Genomic DNA, 18,690 nt, shown 5'->3' on the forward strand with positions numbered 1-18,690 from the left:
ATACCTTAACACAAGTGTATCTACTACTCAGCTTTATCAAATTCCAACCCTTCATATGCCCCTTAATTCTACCTGCTCTCTCCCCCAAACCAACAGCCACCTTGAGAGCTTGTTCTTTTATTTGGATGTGTTTTTAAACATTTTATTTGAGATAGAGAGCATGGAGGTGGGGAGGTGAGGGGGGTGACGTGCAGAGGGAGAAGCAGGCCCCCAGTGAGTAAGGAGCCCAAAGTGAGGTTCGATCCCACAAAGGCAGATGCTTAATCGACTGAGCCACCTAGCCAGCCCTTATTTGTTTTTTATATCCACTCAGAGTAAGCTGACTTCTAAAACAAGTGAAAAGAACTTTCCTAGGAGCCTAGCCCTTGATACACTTTTTACTCCCATGGGTCTAAGCACTGAAGAACCCTGACTTCTTGCCTCATTGTCTGCCTTATAAAAGAAAGCCTAGGATCATCTCACCAGTCTGAAGCCACTCATGAAATGGTCCTTTCCTCCCATCCATTTGTTTTCCTAGAGCAAGCTCAGCAAACTTTTTTTTATGGTGAGCCAAATAGTGAACACAGACAGTACTTGCTTTACAGGATAGTGTGGAAGGCAACAGGAAAAATTTAACTTCCAAGACCTTTAAATTTGTCAAACATTAAAAATCGTGCGTTATAAATATATAGAATGGAAAATGGGATAATTAATATTTACTTAGTACAATGTGGCTAAAACATTAGAAACTTGAGAATTAAGGTGTTTAAATTTCTTTGTAAAAAAAAAATTACCAAGAGTAGCTTGAACAATGCTTGTGATGGTCTTTAGCCATATAACTTCTGATACGGAGGAAGCATTATTTTCAATTCACCCTAGTGAACTGTCATACATCTTTCTAGGTTTGGATCACCTTCCTACATTTTATCCTTTGCACTTTCAATGTTACAATTACTCTGAGAGTTACTTTACTTTTTGCGGAGGTTTTTATCATTACTTCCACTGGGACATCATCCTTTTTGTCACCACTTTCATCGTTTTGTTGATAAATGGACTCTCACTTTGGCTTCTCTGACTGTATATCCAGTCTCCTAACTCAAGGCAGTGTCAACATTCCCGAAGTTAGCGAGTTCTTCATCACTCCACTTACATTCCATTGGAATTGTGCTTCCAGCATTACCATTTTTCACTTTGCTGCACTTTTCATCTTTTTTGGTCAATCTTCTCTATTGATTAACCATTTTTGTAAACTAACACAGGACTATCACTGGGAAACAAGGAGGCAACACAACCACATGCTTCGCTGTGTGTGTGAACTGAGTCACAGACATGCAGTGATGAATCACATAATGATTTGTGACTGAAGAGCTAATAGCTGAAACTTGTACTTTGACCCAAGTACCCAGAGTTTATATACTGTGGTAACTGAAATATGTGCATGCTGAAAACCACACAAACAAGGTCTGCCTTTATTTCAGGCTTTGTGGGTCACCATCTATTCTAACTTTTCAACTGTGTCATTGTAGCACTGAGGCAGCCTTAAGACAAACGTGTAAATGAATGACCATGGCTGTCATTCCAGTAAAACCTTATTTATGGACACTGAAATTTTATTTCATGTAATTTTTACATGTCTTGAAATATTTTTTTCAAACATTAAAAAATGTAAAAAACATACTTAGCTCGCAGGCCATACCCAGGCAGCAACCAACACTTCTTCAGAGTGTTTATAAAAACACTGTGTTCAGATTTTCCACTCCTGTCATTATAGAATTCACCAAGTCTTATATGTGGATCAGAAGTTAGGGCATCCCAGGTGGCTCAGCGATTTAGCACCACCTTCAGCCCCGGGGCCTGATCCTGGAGACCTGGGATCCAGTCCTGGGTGGAGCTCCCTGAATGGAGCCTGCTTCTCCCTCTGCCTGTGTCTCTGCCTCTCTCTCTGCTCTCTCTGTGTCTCTCTTGGATAAATAAATAAAATCTTAAAAAAAAAAAAAAGTTATCAAGTAAACTCCTAGGGTTCACATTTCTTATAACAACACTGACCATGCATTCCTCAGGTTTATCCCTTACCAAGAACTCTATAGCACACCCTTCCATCATTAAAAACAGCATTACTCTTTCTATTAAAGCAACTTAGAATTTTTTTTTGCAACTTAGAATTTTAAGGACAATGGTCAAAGAGAAATTTTGTTAGAATAATCCTCAGACATTTGAAAAATCTTATTTATACATAAAAAAAATAAAAGTACCGCTCACTCCTCAGTATCAAAAAGCAAAGAAAGCAGAGTCATTCAATTCAAGTGTTTTGGAGAATGGGGCAATGATTACCACATCCACAAAGGGCTTGGTGTTCATAGACCCATAACAGCTGAAAATTCACCATCAAGACATCTTGTTTGTGCTAGTTAAGTAACTTGTGAGACATGCAGAAAACGGAATACTTGGCGCTGTTCAAAACGGGCAAATGATGTGTGCTGATATAGAAAAATGTCTAAGACCTTGGGAGGGGGGAGCAGAATGGTTTACATATTATAATTCCTTTCTAAACTTTTAATTTAGATAAGTGTATGAATGTACCTTTAAGGAAAGGGACTGGAGGAGGGAGACACGCTTTTCCACAGTTTTTCTTTTCCATCTGTATCTTTCAGTACAGGTTGAGTATTCTAATCCTGTAAATGCATTACTTTTGTTTTTTAAGGGTCAGCAGTGTTTTTTTCGATATAGTGGATTATGGTCCCTTCTGTTTAAAATTTTCATTTAAAAAGCTTAAAACTACATGATAAATAAAAATGTGCAGGGACACCTGGGTGGCTCAGCGGTTGAGCATCTGCCCTCGGCTCAGGGCAAGATCTTGGAGTCCCGGAATCGAGTCCCACATCCGGCTCCCTGCATGGAGCCTGCTTCTCCCTCTGCTTATGTCTCTGCCTCTGTGTCTCTCATGAATAAATAAATAAAATATTTAAAAAAAGAGAGATTAAAAATATGCTAAATTCTTCAGTATCCTGAGCAGTACTAAGTACTAAGGGTTTGAATAGCTACTAGGGGGTCACCATAAAGTGCACCCTCTGGATCAAAAATCACACAGAGTAAAATATTTCAATCACATCAGAAATTCAAAGGACTTGTAAGCCAACCTAAGGTACAAGGAAATGACCAAAGGCTCTGGCATAGGGGAGTGACACATACAGAAAAGTCATTTAGCAAAAGCATGCAGGACAGATCCTCATTCTGGTAAAGGGGCCTATGTGTACAGGAATCCCTGGCTGCCTCTTATGAGCCCACTGTCTTACCTAGGGGCTGTTTCCTAACCTTCTTATGCCTATTTCCTCACTCATAACATGGGAACCTAACAATAAAACTGGCAAATATTTAAACTCTATAGTCTTTAATTCAGCAAGCCACATATTTACTGATTTAGAGCTGGCTGGATTAAGAAAAAAAAGTCATGCAGATTTTAGAAGCTTGAAGTATGTAAATTGGAAAAATCTTGAAAGACTCAGGAAGATAAGGCAAAGCTCTGATTATGGATCCAGCATTTGGCAACTTTGTTCAAATAATTGGTCTTTGACCTGGGTCCCTAACACAAGAGCTAAGAGCCTGGGAATCTCTGGAGTGATAATGAGATTATTAGTGGCTGGGCAGCCCCTAGATAGCTTCAGGATGGGGGCTGGATGCCAGAAAGAAAGGAAAGATGAAAAGGTTGGAATTTTCAGTCCCACCCCCATCCTCCAAGAAGGAGAGCGGGATGAGAGTTTGAGTTAGTAACTTCCAAAAAAAAAAAAAGCCCAACCGAAGGAGTTAAGAAAGACGGGTTGGTGAACACATCATGTACCGGGGGGGATGTCTTACCCCAAACTCCACGAGGACAGAAGCTTCTGTGCTGGGGACCCTCCCAGACTTCAGTCTATATCTTCATCTGGCTGTTCATTGGGATCCTTTATAATACACTGGTAAATGAATCTCCCTGAGTTCTGTGAGCCATTCTAGCAATTATTAAATCCAAGGGGGTTGTAGGAACCCTTGATTTATAGTAGGTCAGAAGTACATGTAACAGAGACGCCTGGGTGGCTGGGTGTCTGCCTTTGGCTCAGGGTGTGATCCCGGAGTCCTGGAATCCAGTCCGACTTTGGGCTTCCTGCATGGAGCCTGCTTTTTTCCCTCTGCCTGTGTCTCTGCTTCTGTGTCTCTCATGAATAAATAAATATTAGACATCTAGACTTATGTTGCCTGCTTTGGAATGCACTATTTATTAATCTTGAGGCTGTCCTGACAATGACTTGTCTGAGAAAGGGTACTTGAATTCACTGTTAAGTAATAAAGCAAGGAGATCAGTCAGCTTTTCCTCCATAGGCCCCACTGAGGTAGATTCTGGGGACACGTACAGATGCAGTTCTTTTTTTTTTTTTTTTTTTTAAAGATTTTATTGATTTATTCATGAGAGACAGAGAGAGAGAGAGAGGAGAGACAGGCAGAGACAGGCAGAGGGAGAAGCAGGCTCCATGCAGGGAGCCCGATGTGAGACTCAATCCCAAGTCTCCAGGATCACGCCCTGGGCCAAAGGCAGGCACCAAACCGCTGAGCCACCCAGGAATCCCTACAGATGCATTTCTCAAAAACAACTCAAATGGGAGGGATTTGACACACAGACCAATAACATAAGAAGGCTATGAAGATTAACGGAGTTTTGTATTCCATTATAAGCCCTTAGAACATGTGGCACAGGGATCCCTGGGTGGCGCAGCGGTTTGGCGCCTGCCTTTGGCCCAGGGCGCGATCCTGGAGACCCTAGATCGAATCCCACGTCGGGCTCCCGGTGCATGGAGCCTGCTTCTCCCTCTGCCTGTGTCTCTGCCTCTCTCTCTCTCTCTCCGTGACTATCATAAATAAAAAATAAATAAATAAAAAATAAATAAAAAAAAGAACATGTGGCACAAAGTTTTGAATAAACAGTAGATAATATATTTTTATGAGGCCAGACTAATCTAGGGACAGTGAGAATGAAGGTAAAAAGGACGCCACAGTTCACTAGAAAGTCCAACTGAATATGCTGACAGGACACAGGGGATATGGAAAACCACCAAGTACAACCTCAAGTCCAAGCTGATCAAACCAATTCAACCATCACTCCTCCCTTTTTCTGCTGTGTGACCATTTACCAAGCCTAAAGTGACACCTTTCCTTATCTTCACCCAGAGTAAGACAATGGCAAACTATCACACCGATCAAAGTTCAGCAACCCCACATTATCCTGAGAATAACAGTCCACAGCCTGAGGAAAATAAGAATATGCTCTGGTAACCCATTCAGACCTTCAAGTATCTTTTCACCAAAGAATGGGAGAATCTTTTAAAAAGTTCTGTATGAAGAGGTCCTGAATATCAGGGAGGTACTCAGAGCTGTTTTTTTTTTTTTTTTTAAGATTATTTATTTATTTATTCAAGAGAGACACACACACAGAGAGAGAGAAAGAGGCAAAGACACAGGCAGAGGGAGAAACAGGCTTGAGGCAGGGAGCAAACATGGGACTCCATCCCAGGTCTCCAAGATCAGGCCCTGGGCTGAAGGCGGCGCTAAACCGCTGACCCACTGGGGCTGCCCACTCATAGCTGTTTTAATTCCACTATGCCAAATTCCAAAGTTAACATTCACTTTTTGATCAGCCTTATTTCAAAGTGATCTAGAAATCCACCTATCTGGGATCCCTGGGTGGCGCAGCGGTTTGGCGCCTGCCTTTGGCCCAGGGCGCGATCCTGGAGACCCGGGATCGAATCCCATGTCGGGCTCCCGGTGCATGGAGCCTGCTTCTCCCTCCGCCTGTGTCTCTGCCTCTCTCTCTGTGTGTGACTATCATAAATAAATAAAAATTATATTTAAAAAAAAAAAAAAAGAAATCCACCTATCTGCGTTCCACATACTTGACTGCTTCTGTTTTCAATACAGAAAGCTACAGCTACCCATCTCCTCTAGGTTTGGGTGCTTGGAAGTTGTCATTATTAGGATAAGTAATTCAGAAACTCTAAAATAACCTTTAAGGTACTTATGAGGAAAGAATGACAAATGACATTATCCAATGTCAAATCCAATGACTTGCAATGACAAATCCAACTTAAATAAGACTCATAATATTTTGTTTTAGATATAAAACCTTGGCATTTTTAAAAAAGATTTATTTATTCATGAGAGACACAGAGAGAGGCAGAGACATTGAGGAAAAAGCAGGCTTCCCACAGGGAGCCTGATACAGGACTCAATCCTGGTTCCTGTGAGCCGAAGGCAGATGCTCAACCGCTGAGCCACCCAGGTGTCCCAAAACCTTGGCATTTTAGATATAAAATATTTAGATATAAAAGTTCACATTTTATAAGCCACCATCACAATGCAAACCACCACTCCTACCCACGGTCACCTCATATTCATCAAACAGGGCTATAAATTCTACCCTTAGCTAAATTTCTAACTAGAATCACAGTAGCTCATCTGAATAACTTGGAAGGAAACAGTTTCAGTCTCTCATGGGACTGCCTGTTAATTTACATTCAGGGATTCTTTTTTTTTTTCTTTAAGATTTTTATTTATTTATTTGAGAGACAGAGACAGCACAAGTGGGAGGGAGGAGCAGGCTCCCCCACTGAGCAGGCAGCCCAATGCAGGGCTCAATCCCAGAGTCCTGGGATCATGACCTGGGCCATAGGCAGAGACTGAGAGACATTCAGGCACCCCTCATATTTAGGGACTCTTAACCTTTTCTGAATCATGGGCCATTTTCACAAATTGATGAAAGCTAATGAACGTTCTCCCACAAACAGTATTTCTCAAACTTTCATTATCATTCCTCTAAGAGGAACCTTTTAAGATATGTTTTTCTTTTTTTTCCTTAAAGATTTTATTTATTTATTCATGAGAGACAGAGAGAGAGAGAGGCAGAGACACAGGCTGAGGGAGATGCAGGCTCCATGCAGGGAGCCCGACATGAGACTTGATCCCGGATCTCCAGGATCAGGCCCTGTGCTGAAGGCGGCACTAAACCGCTGAGCCACCAGGGCTGCCCTAGACATGTTTTTCTTAATCATCCCATTAAATTTCGATACCACATACATACTATATATTTATGCAGAGCAGCCTTTTGAAAGGTCACAAACCGGGCACCTAGGTAGCTCAGTCAGTTAAGCATCTGCCTTCAGCTCAGGTCTTGATCTCAGGGTCCTGGGATCGAGTCCCCATGTCCAGGTTTCCTGCTCAGCAGGGAGTCTGCTTCTCCCTCTGCCCCTCCCCCTTCCCCTTGCTCCTGCTTTCTCTCTCAAATAAATAAAATACAACTTAAAAAAGGTCACAAACTATGATAACACCTAATATTTTTTACCTCCTTAAGAGCATGCCCTAGATTCTAAATGACAGACCCAGGGAAAAAGACAAAAAAAATATGACATATGAACTCAAGGACTTCAGAAACCACTGACCCAGGATCCTGCTGGGTGAGAGCCATCTAAAAACATCAGTGTGACTAAAAAAAAAAATAAAAAAAATAAAAAAATAAAAATAAAAACATCAGTGTGGGGATCCCTGGGTGGCGCAACGGTTTAGCGCCTGCCTTTGGCCCGGGGCGGGATCCTGGAGACCCGGGATCGAATCCCACGTCGGGCTCCCGGTGCATGGAGCCTGCTTCTCCCTCTGCCTATGTCTCTGCCTCTCTCTGTGTGTGTGTGTGACTATCATAAATAAATAAAAATTAAAAAAAATAAAAATAAAAATAAAAACATCAGTGTGTAAAACAACAGCTAAAATTTTGCCCTCCTTTTTTTTTTTTTTTTTTTTTTTGGCCCTCCTTCTAAAGTGGTTTTCCAATCATGAAAAATGTACTTCAAATAATTCCAAAGCAAATAAACTCTAAAGTTACTGGACTCCTTTGGGATGCCTGGGTGGCTCAGCAGTTCAGTGTCTGCCTTAGGCTCAAGGTGTGATCCCGGAGTCCCACGATCGAGTCCCATGTCAGGCTCCTTGCATGGAGCTTGCTTCTCCCTCTGCCTGTTTCTGCCTCTCTCTGTCATGAATAAATAAAATCTTTAATAAATAAAGTTCATAAATAAATAAAGTTACTGGACCATGTTCCAGCATTCATTTCCAGTTTTCAAAAAGATGTCAGAAACATTACATGAAATGACATTTGTGACCAGGACTGCAAAAAGACACCCATAATCCTCACGCTAGTGCTTCTGGGGTCCCTGTGAAAACTGCATTAGTCATGTGACCAGTAGGCCACCAAGACTTCCTGGGGTCGATGAAGTCCCCTCAGTGTGACCCCTTCAGGATTCTCTCCCCTCTAACATGAATCTCAAGCTACCTCATCACTTATTTGGCCTCAGCACATGGCATTACCTCAAGATAAGTGTGAGAATTGCAAATGACTCTGGGGATGGAAAAACTGAGAAGTGCATGGAGAGCTGAGTGAAAGAGAAGTTTGCTTTCTCCACCACAGGCTGAGCTCTCAAATGCTGACCAAGGCAAAGGAATGTTTCAGTGGACCTGAAAGTGAGGCCCTCAATTTTAAAGAGTGTCACCATTTGAGCCTCAAAGGCCATATTTTCAGTAGTAAGTACAACAAGCCTTACTTTTCTTAAGGTACTCTTCACCAGATATCTATTCATTGCTCATTTATTTACTGTACTGTTGTCCTTTCATTACAAGGCAGCTGCCAAGGATCAGGAAGTCATTTGTTTTATTCAGTTCTCTGATTCCTGGGCCTAACACTGTACCTGGCACGGGGTAGGTGTTCAATAAATATGTGTTGAATAAATCAGTGAATAAATATTTCAAACTATATGGGAACCAAACTGTTTTGACTGCAAGCAAAATAAGTGCCTCTTCCGTAAAGGGCGGGAATACTAGAAGACACTAGGGGCACCTGGGCAGCTCAGTTGGTTGAGTGTCACATTCTTAGTTTGGTGGTGATCTCATGGGTGGTGGGATGGAGCCCTATAGTGTCTGGGTGGGGGTGGGGCCTCAAGCTCAGCAGAATCTGCCTAAAGATTCTCTCCATCAGCCCCTCCCCCCACTCAGGTGCATGCATGATCTCTCCCAAATAAATAAATCAATCTTAAAAAAAAAAAAAATACTCGAAGATGCTACTTTGGAGAACGCTGAGCTGATCACCAACACCAACTGCACTTTAGTTCTTTGTCCTATCTCTGACCAGTTTATATTATAACCATCTATGGGTGTTAAGAGAAAGGAGTGGTGCTGAAGAACATGCTTACTGGAGAAGTGCTGGAAAGTTTGTCCTAGAGTCAAAGTTCTGGGGGAGACTGTAATCAACCCAAGAGGTTGATGGAAACTGAAGATCACTTGAAAGTGCAGTGGAGGCTCTCAAATGAAGGCTGCTGCACTTTTCTCCAGTGGAAAGTCCCAAGAACAATCAACAAAGAAAGAACTATGAGCCCAGTAACCATTAACGCCAATTCTGCTGCCCAAGGTCAGGCATAAAGTTATTGCCAGCAGGAACTACACTTAAGCTTCCCAAAGGAATTTCTGAAGTTTTATTCTGAAAAAGAATACACAGTTGACCTTTCTCCTGATGATTTTAATAACATTTTCTTTTCTCTAGCTTATTGTAATACAGTATTTAATACACGTAACATACGAAATATGTGTTAATTAACTGTGTTATTGGTAAGGCTTCTAGTCAACAGTAGGCTATCAAGAGATTAAATTTCAGGGGAATCAAAAGTTACCTGTGAATTTTCAACTGCACAGATGTGCCCCTAATCCCCGCATTGTTCAAGGGCCAACTGTATTACCTGCCCTTGTACTGAAATTAAAATTACATATATTGTGGCATTCCAAATAATAAGACTTATCCACCCAGGGAAGAAATTAAAAAAAAAAAAAATCACACACATTTGTGGCCACCTGATAAGGGATTTTCCCTCCCTAACAGCAATGATACACATACCTGTCCCTACACCATACAATTTATAAGGAGCTGTTATGTTTTCTCTACCTCCATTTACTAAATACAGCATATTCTTAAGATGTATGGGGATGGGGGTCACAACTCAAATGCTTAGAGATAAGGTGGGCAGGCCAAGTGCATAAAGACTGAGGGAGAAATAAAAAAAAAAAAAAAAAAAAAGACTGAGGGAGAGCAGTATATGTCATTTCCAAAAGTTATGGGTGCTATGTGGGAACACTGCCCTGATGCCACTGACTCACATTTTTCATGCAGAGCCCTAGCCAAATTTTTCCATTAAAAAAAAAGTCTCGGGCAGCCCGGGTGGCTCAGCGGTTTAGCGCCGCCTTCAGTCCAGGGTGTGATCCTGGAGTCCCGGGATCGAGTCCCACGTCTGGCTCCCTGCATGGAGCTTGCTTCTCACTCTGCCTGTGTCTCTGCCTCTCTCTCTGTGTGTCTCTCATGAATAAATATATAAAATCTTAAAAAAAAAAAAAACCTCAATTCTAGAAACTGTAAGTCACATAAAGTCTGTTTGAGAGGGCATCCCTGGGTGGCTCAGCGGTTTAGCACCTGCCTTTGGCCCAGGGCGTGATCCTGGGGTCCCGGGATCGAGTCCCACGTCGGACTACCTGCATGGAGCCTGCTTCTCCCTCTGCCTGTGTCACTGCCCCTCTGTCTTTCATGAATAAATAAATAAATAAATATCTATTTAAAAAAAAAAAAAAGTCTGTTTGAGGCTTCTTGGGCCAGTTTATACTATGTGTGCTTTCCATGGCAGACTCCCGGAATGCTAGCCAACACCCAGAGCACCATCAGCTTTCCCCCACCCTCCACCTGCAGGGGTCTGGATTCAGGACACCCTTTGTCCAGACCCCACATGTCCACTACATCCCACACCCCTTCCTATCTGCCCTCCAACATCTAGTGCCTGCCCAACATTGTCAGTCTTGAAACCACATAACACTCCTATCATTTGCTTATCACATCAACCCCAGACTCCTGAATTACCCGCCTCATCCCCATACACCCTATTTTGTTCCCATCTCTCTTCCCCCTAACTTCTGGGGCTTGGAACTTAGCAACTACCTTAAACAAAGTCTCTCATTTCCTCAGTCTCTTCTCTGAACATTCTTGTCACTTTCTTACTCCTGTTCTCCCTTGAGGACATGCCTTCTCTTGTGCCCTTCCAAAAAGGTAGGTCTCCTTGCTCCTGGTGCTGCTTCTACACCTGCCCTCTCAAAACCCCAGCTATTAATCTCATCATCAAAGTAGATTGTACCCCACCTTGTGCATCATCTCCTAGCCTAATTTCATGACTCATGCTGCCTCTCTCATCGTTCTCAGTGATTTCCATACCCAGGTGGGTGACCCTCGGACCATCCTTGGCCTCTTGGGTTCCTAGATCTCTTCTCCAACATTTTGGTCTTCCCCTCAGCCTCTCCCCCCAGTGGTTATGCCTAGACCTTGTCTCAGTAAGCACAGCCTCTTGGAATCTCAGCTTCATGCATCTCACTCACTGCCCACTGTATCTTGTCTTTCTATTCATTCCCTCCAAAACCTTAACTCCAACAATTCACTGACCCTACACCTTTCCTCTACCCCTCAGCGTCCTCAGTCTTCACACAGATTAAATTCCTTGACCATTATGATCACCTCCTCACACATTCACTACACACCTTCCCACTTCACCATACTCATCTAGTGGCATCTATGCAGTTGCAATGTGGCTGGAGAAACATGTCGCTCTTAGTGGAAGACCTCGCTTCTTGAGAAAAATAAGAGCAATAAGGGGTGAAAAAAATCAAAACTACTTCCCACCTCAAATTCAACTACTGAAAGCTTTCAAACAAACAGAACTTCAGATAAGCAAGGTCATTAGTTCACAAAACCAGGCAAGAATACTTCTGAAAGGTCAGGAGGTCCAGCCAGCTGCAGCAACCAGAAAGGCCATTAGGAAAAGAGAGGGCCTCTGAAGCCAGACAACTGACTTTCTCAATTAGTATCGCGTGACCCAAGGCAAGACCACTGCTCCAGGTTGTTTCAAGAATTAAAAACACATTGGCGCTCAGAGTAAGCAGTTGAGGTTAACCCTAAACTCAGTTTTGATACTGGAAAGTACATCCTAACATAATCACATCATTGGAAAAAACTCCAGAAGAGCTGTCGAGTTCTGGTTTAGACTGTAGGAATGACCACTGCACCCTTGATTCCTTGACCTACAGAGCTGATCCTCTCCCCCACTGACCCCTGACATCCTCATTAGCTCATTTTTCTTCTCTGCCTCAGGTATGGGGAAATTAACAGCCTTCGGAAGCCACCACAGGTGATGACTTGGTGTCTACACATCCTGCTTTCTCTCCACCCCAAATGCCAGCCTATGAAGCCACCTGGCTCCTGCCTACTTCTCCCCCCTCACATCCTCCTCCAATTCTCTCCCCGCCCTGACTCCTGCTCCAGTGTGATGGTTGTCTTTTCCTTTTTTTTTTTTTTTTTTTTTAAGATTTTATTTGTTTATTCATGAGAGAAAGAGGCAGAGACACAAGCAGGGAGAGAAGCAGGCTCTGATGTCGGACTCCATCCCGGAACTCCGGGATACCGCCCTGAGTCAAAGGCAGATTTTCAACCTCCTGAGCCACCCAGGCGTCTGTCTTTTCCTTGAACACCATCAGGCTTGCTCCAACCTCGAAGCCTTTTTACTCCATTACCTCCAACTGGACTCTCACCCACCAGGTCTTTGTGTGCCTGCTGCCTCCTGGTTCTTGTTAGGGCTCAAGAGGTCACCCTCCTCAGAGACCTCTCTTGACCACCTGGGCTAAAGCCGCCCCATCATCTTACATCACATTGTTTGTGGACTTCACCCTGTTCATTTACTTCTTAGTAATTTAATCCTGTGGGGACTGCTTCTTATCTTAATGTTTACTCACTGTCTCTGTCTCTCCCACTAGAATATAAGCTCTTTAAGCACAGGGACCTGGCTTGTCTGAGTCACAGCTGTTATCACCGGTGCCAGGACCATCCCTGACACATAACAGGGACTCAATACGTTTTGCTGAATCAATGAATTCCTCTTTGAAAAGAGGGTTTTATTTCTTTCTTTCTTTCTTTTTTTTTTTTCAAAGCCTGACTGTGCTTGTCCAAAGCAGTTGAGGTTAGAACATTTATTCAAAAAGGCCTTCCCAGGCCAAACTTCACATAGAATGTAGAGAGCCTTATATTCTCCACCAACCTGTAAGGATCAGTTCCATGAACCCAACCCCTGCTTCTCAATGCCAATACTCTTCTTATACCAAGGGGTCCCCATTTTTTTTTTTTTTTTAAGATTTTACCTATTTATTCATGAGAGACACAGAGAGGCGCAGAGACACAGGCAGACGGAGAAGCAGGCTCCATGCAGGGTGCTGGGACTGATGCGGGACTCGATCCCACGACCCCAGGATCACACCCTGGGCCAAAGGCAGACGCTCAACCACTGAGCCACCCAGGTGCCCCAGGGGCCCTCACTCTTGCACCTTGGCAAAGTTTCTCCCCTCCAATGCTTTTGTTCTTCTCCCTTTGGATTTCACCGAGAAACACCTTTCCATTTGGAGGCGCTCTACCGCAACTGAACCAGATAAGATCTCTCGGGAGGCTGTGGTCCAACTTCCAAAGAGGTGGGCGTGGGGGCTTCTTCCCAGAAGCTAGAGCTGCCTCAGCGTCACCTGATCCAACCCCCACCCTCTCAGGCCTGGCCTCCCAGGGCCCTCCGGGGCAGCAGGAGGCTGCAGTTCGGTCGGGCCTCTCCCCCACTTCCTGCCACAGGAAGGGCCAAAGCCACTCCTCTTCGGTCAATAATCCGAAGTCTCCTCCCTTACCCGCAGGAAACTTTCCTGCCCCTGGCTCGGCCGCCCGTCCTCATTCCCGGGGGCCCCCAAACCTCTTCCCCAGGCTCCACCTCCCAGAGCCCGCCCCGCCACACCCCCTGAGCTTCCCCGGGCCGCCCACCCGCCCGGTTCAGCCGCGGCCCGAGGCCCCCCGCGCTCCTACTTCGCCCCCGCCCGGCCTTCCACGCCTCCCCGGGGACCCGCCCCGGGCCGGCCCTCACCGTGGACGCCACGTTCTCCGTCGGCCGCCTCAGCCCGGAAGAGCAGCAGCGAGGCCAGCAGGGCGACGAGCGCCCCGCACCGCCCCGGCCCACGGAGCTGCGCCATGTCGGGCTCCACCCGGCAGCGCAGGCGAAGCGTCGAGCCGCCGGCCGTTAGGGTCTCGCGATCGGGGGCGGGAAGACCCTTGGCGCGCACGCGCGCTGGAGAGCCTCGCGTTCAGGTGCGGGCGCTCGCGGAGGGGCCGCGCGGTGCGGTGCGGCGCGGGCGCTGCGGCCGGAGTCCTCGGCGGGAGCCCTCGGCGGCCCTTCGGCGGGCGGACGGTCGCCCTCCCACGCCCGCGCGGCTTCTGTCCGCCCCCGCACTCGCCCCTTGCCCCAGTCGCGACACTCAGCGACCTTCTCACCCTTCGGAGCCCCACCGCACCTCGAAACGCTCGGTGGGCGCCAGAGCCAATGGCGGCCGCCTCCGAGCAGCTCGCGAAGGTGCAGGTCGGTGAGGGGGCGGGGCGCACCTGGCGAGGCGGGGCGCGCAGGCGCAGGGAGCCGCACCTGAGCGGCGGGCCTCGCGGCGCACCTGGGCTGGCCCGGGGATGGGCGGGGCCTGCATTGTCCCGCCCGCGGTAGCTCCTAGCCCTCGGGGAGGCGCAAGCCCGCGGAGCCCCGCCGGGGCCGCGTGATGTCCCCGCACCTTCACTCTTGGGCCGGGCCTCGGGGTGGCGGGAGAGGGTACGGGACGCCCTTCCGCGGCTCCTGAGATTGTGACGATGGAGCTCGCGTTATTTCTGCCCTCCTTTGAGGGTGAGCGATTTATTAAATTCACCGTTCACTGACCGCCTGCCAGGCGCGTTACTGGAAACCCAGCGGTGACCCCGCCAGACGAGGCCCTTCCTCACCAGACAGGAACAGCCGAGAGTAATGACTGATGACGGAAGCATAGGACAGAGTGATTAAAATGATTGGGGGGACGCCTGGGTGGCTCAGCGGTTTGGTGCCTGGCTTCGGCCCAGGTCGTGATCCTGGAGTCCCGGGATGGAGTCCCACGTCGGGCTCCCTGCATGGAGCCTGCCTCTCCCTCTGCCTGTGTCTCCGCCTCTCTCTCTGTATCTCTCATGAATAAATAAATAAAATATTTTTAAAAAATGATTGGGGATGTGACAGGGAAGCGCAGACTGAAGGATCAGGGACTGAGGTGATGGAAGTGAGGAGGTGGGTTGGATAATGAACCCTGGAGGATGACAAGGGCTGATGGCCAAACATTCCAAGCATCCGGAATGGCAAATGCAAAAGTCCTCAGGCAAGAAAGGCAACCGTGCCCACCTGGATCCAGGGCCACTCCCACTATTCAGTCTCCCTCCTGGCATAATAATATGCGAGGAGCTTTAACTGGGTTATCAAAATAGTGTTTAACTGAAGCAAAGTTTTGGGCCCTTTATTATTTTTTATTTTTTATTTTATTTTATTTTAAAATTTTATTTATTTATTGATGAAAGACACACACAGAGAGGCAGAGACACAGGCAGAAGGAGAAGCAGGCTCCCTGTAGGGAGCCGGATGTGGGACTTAATCCCAGGACCCAGGGATCATGCTCTGTGCCAAACACAGACGCTCAACCGCTGAGCCACCCAGTCGTCCCTACTTTTTTAAAGATATTATTAAGGGCGCCTGGGGGGCTTCAGATGGTTAAGTGTCTGCCTTCCAGCTGCGGTGATGATCTCCAGGTCCTGAGAACTATCCCATGTAGGACTCCCAGCTCAGTGGGGAGTCTGCTTCTCCCTCTCCCTCTGCCTCTCCCCCTGCTTGTGCACTCTCTCTCTGTCTGTCTCTCTCTCAAATGAATAAATTAAAAAATCTTAAAAAAAAAAAAAAATAGGGCAGCCCGGGTGGCTCAGCGGTTTGGCGCTGCCTTTGGCCCAGGGGCCTGATCCTGGAGACCTGGGATTGAGTCCTACCTCGGGCTCTCTGCATGGACACTGCTTCTCCCTCTGCCTGTGTCTCTGCCTCTCTCTCTCTCTCTCTCTCTCTCTCTGTGTGTGTCTCATGAACAAATAAAATCTTAAAATAAATAAATAAAAGATTTTATTTTTAAGTAATCTCTACACCCAACATGGGGCACAAACTCAACAACCTTAGAAGTCATGTACTGTTACCAACTAAGCCAACTAAGCATCCTCACCATTTTCTTTATTTATTTTATATATATTATTTTTTTTTTAAGAATTCTTTTTTTTTTTTAATTTTATTTATTTATTCATGAGAGCCACAGAGAGAGAGAGAGAGAGAGAGGCAGAGACACAGACACAGGTGAGGGAGAAGCAGGCTCCAATGCAGGGAGCCCGACATGGGACTAGATCCTGGGTCTTCAGGATCTGGCCCTGGGCTAAAGGCAGGCCCCCCATTTTCTTTATTTAAAAAATATTGTGTGGGGAGGTACATCTGGGTGGCTCAGCGGTTGAGTGTCTGCCTTTGGCTCAGGTTGTGATTCCAGGGACCTGGAATCAAGTGCTGCATCGGGCTCCCTGCATGGAGCCTGCTTCTCCCTCTGCCTATGTCTCTGCCTCTGTGTGTGTGTGTCTCATGAATAAATAAATCTTTAAAAATATATATGTTTTTTCTCCACCATCTTCTTTAATCTTGCAGCGAGGTCCAAAGACTCAGGTCAAGAATCTGAATGTGAGGACAAAGATCTCTCCAGCACCTGAATCCTTTTTTTTTTTTTTTTTAATTTTATTTATTTATGATAGGCACACAGTGAGAGAGAGAGAGGCAGAGACACAGGCAGAGGGAGAAGCAGGCTCCATGCACCGGGAGCCCGACGTGGGATTCGATCCCGGGTCTCCAGGATTGCACCCTGGGCCAAAGGCAGGCGCTAAACCGCTGCACCACCCAGGGATCCCCACAGCACCTGAATCCTACCCTATTCCAATAAGCCGGGCTTGAGCTGAAAGACAGTACTGTGGTGAGAGTTGTGGCTGCAGAGGAGTCACAGGTCCATTCATTGCTTCATGCATCTATCTGTTCATTCAGCATATATATTGAGCACCCACTATGAGCTAGGTACTGTTCTAAATGCTGGGGAAGATACAACAGTGAACAAAGCAAAATTCTGCCCTGTTGGAACTCACTTTGTAATGGGAACAGTGGTAGAACTAGCATATTTCACAGCTGGAGGGGTAACTTTTTTATGCTTCCTCCTCTCTACCAGAAAATTATTTTCAATAACAATCACGTAGGAATCATTTTTTATTTGTTCTTTAGTCATAAAATTAACAATCGAAAATAAACAAAATGTATTACTCAATTCAGTAAAGTATTTCATGTGTGCATGAAAATTTCACTTACCAGAAAAAAACCCACAAAAAACACAAAACAAACTACATCTCACAGTTCATACCCTGATTCACTATTTTTATTTTATTTTATTTTTAATATTTTATTTATTTATGATAGACATAGAGAGAGAGAGGCAGAGACACAGGCAGAGGGAGAGGCTGGGACTCGATACCGGGTCTCCAGGATCACGCCCTGGGCCAAAGGCAGACGCTAAACCACTGAGCTTCCCAGGGATCCCCTGATTCACTATTTTAAACAAAAATTCCAAAAAAATATGTAGGGTGGCTGAATAGTTTATCTTTACAATCATTGTGCTATCATTTTAATTTCTAATCTATTACTTAAATGCAAGAATATATGGAATCACAGAGATTGGAGATTCAAACTGCACAAGCCCAAGTTATTCCAAATTATTATGAACTTACTTTCAAAATGAACACATACAGCTGAGTCTTCATACATCAGAGGTCAACTGTACACTTGGGAGTTCTCTATATTAACTTCCCTAGGATTTTGTGGCAAACATGTTGGGTAGTCCCCATGCACATGGCCTGTGTAATCCCTTCCCCTCAAGTGTGAGCAGGACATGGGACTGCTTCTCATCAATAGAATATGGCAAAGGAGGTTTGTGATTACATTATATAAGACTCCTTAGTGGACTGGAGAGAGAGACTCTCTATTGCTGGCTTTGAATCAAATAAGCTGCCACATAGTAAGGCTTATGGAAAAGGCTACATAGCAAGGAGCTGAGAGCAGCCCCTACTGATAACCAGCAAGAAAATGACTTCATCCTAACAAGGTCAAGCAGTTGGAAGCAGATCTTTCCCCATTTGAGCCTCTGGTGAGATGTCTGACCCCTGAATTATAGTTTGGGGAGACCCTGGAGCAGACCGCCCAGCTAAACCATGTTTGGCCCAGATCCAGAAACCATGAGATAATAAGTTTTAAGCCACAAAGTTTGTGGTAATTTATTCTGTAGCAATAGAAGACTATTACAAATACAATGTTTACTAAAGGATACAGTAATAAAAATACCTAACTGGAAGCCTATTATTAAAACAACAGGGGAGTCTGGATAGCTCGGTTGGTTGGGTTGGGCAGTGACTTGATTTCAGCTCAGGTCATGATTTCAAATTCCTGAGATCAAGCCCCTGTTGAGCTCTACCCTCAGCCAGCAGTCGGCTTCCCTCCCTCTACCCCTCCCCCCACTCATGTTTTCTCTCTCCCTCTCAAATAAATAAATAAATCTTTACAGTAATAAAAAATAAAATAAAACTCAACAGTAAGTGCATCAATTGCTTATAAGCAGACCAATGAAAGATTTTGGATTATTTTGGAGGATTATTTTATG

General features: G+C 45.3%; 1 protein-coding gene across 2 annotated transcripts in view; it reads right to left on the minus strand.

Annotated features, from left to right (window-relative positions):
* The window catches only part of SPINT2 (serine peptidase inhibitor, Kunitz type 2), a 28,522-nt gene extending 14,120 nt beyond the window's left edge, over nt 1-14,402 (minus strand). The window contains exon 1 of one of the 2 annotated variants that reach the window (XM_072779408.1): nt 14,010-14,402. In XM_072779408.1, the coding sequence (XP_072635509.1) occupies nt 14,010-14,115 (106 nt within the window). In that variant the 5' untranslated portion in view covers nt 14,116-14,402. The remainder of the gene's footprint in view (nt 1-14,009) is intronic. The other variant, XM_072779414.1, reaches the window with a different exon arrangement.
* Between the last annotated feature and the right edge of the window lie 4,288 nt (nt 14,403-18,690).

This window comes from Canis lupus, chromosome 1 (genome assembly GCF_048164855.1).
Source record: "Canis lupus baileyi chromosome 1, mCanLup2.hap1, whole genome shotgun sequence".
In the NCBI taxonomy this organism is placed as follows: domain Eukaryota; kingdom Metazoa; phylum Chordata; class Mammalia; order Carnivora; family Canidae; genus Canis; species Canis lupus.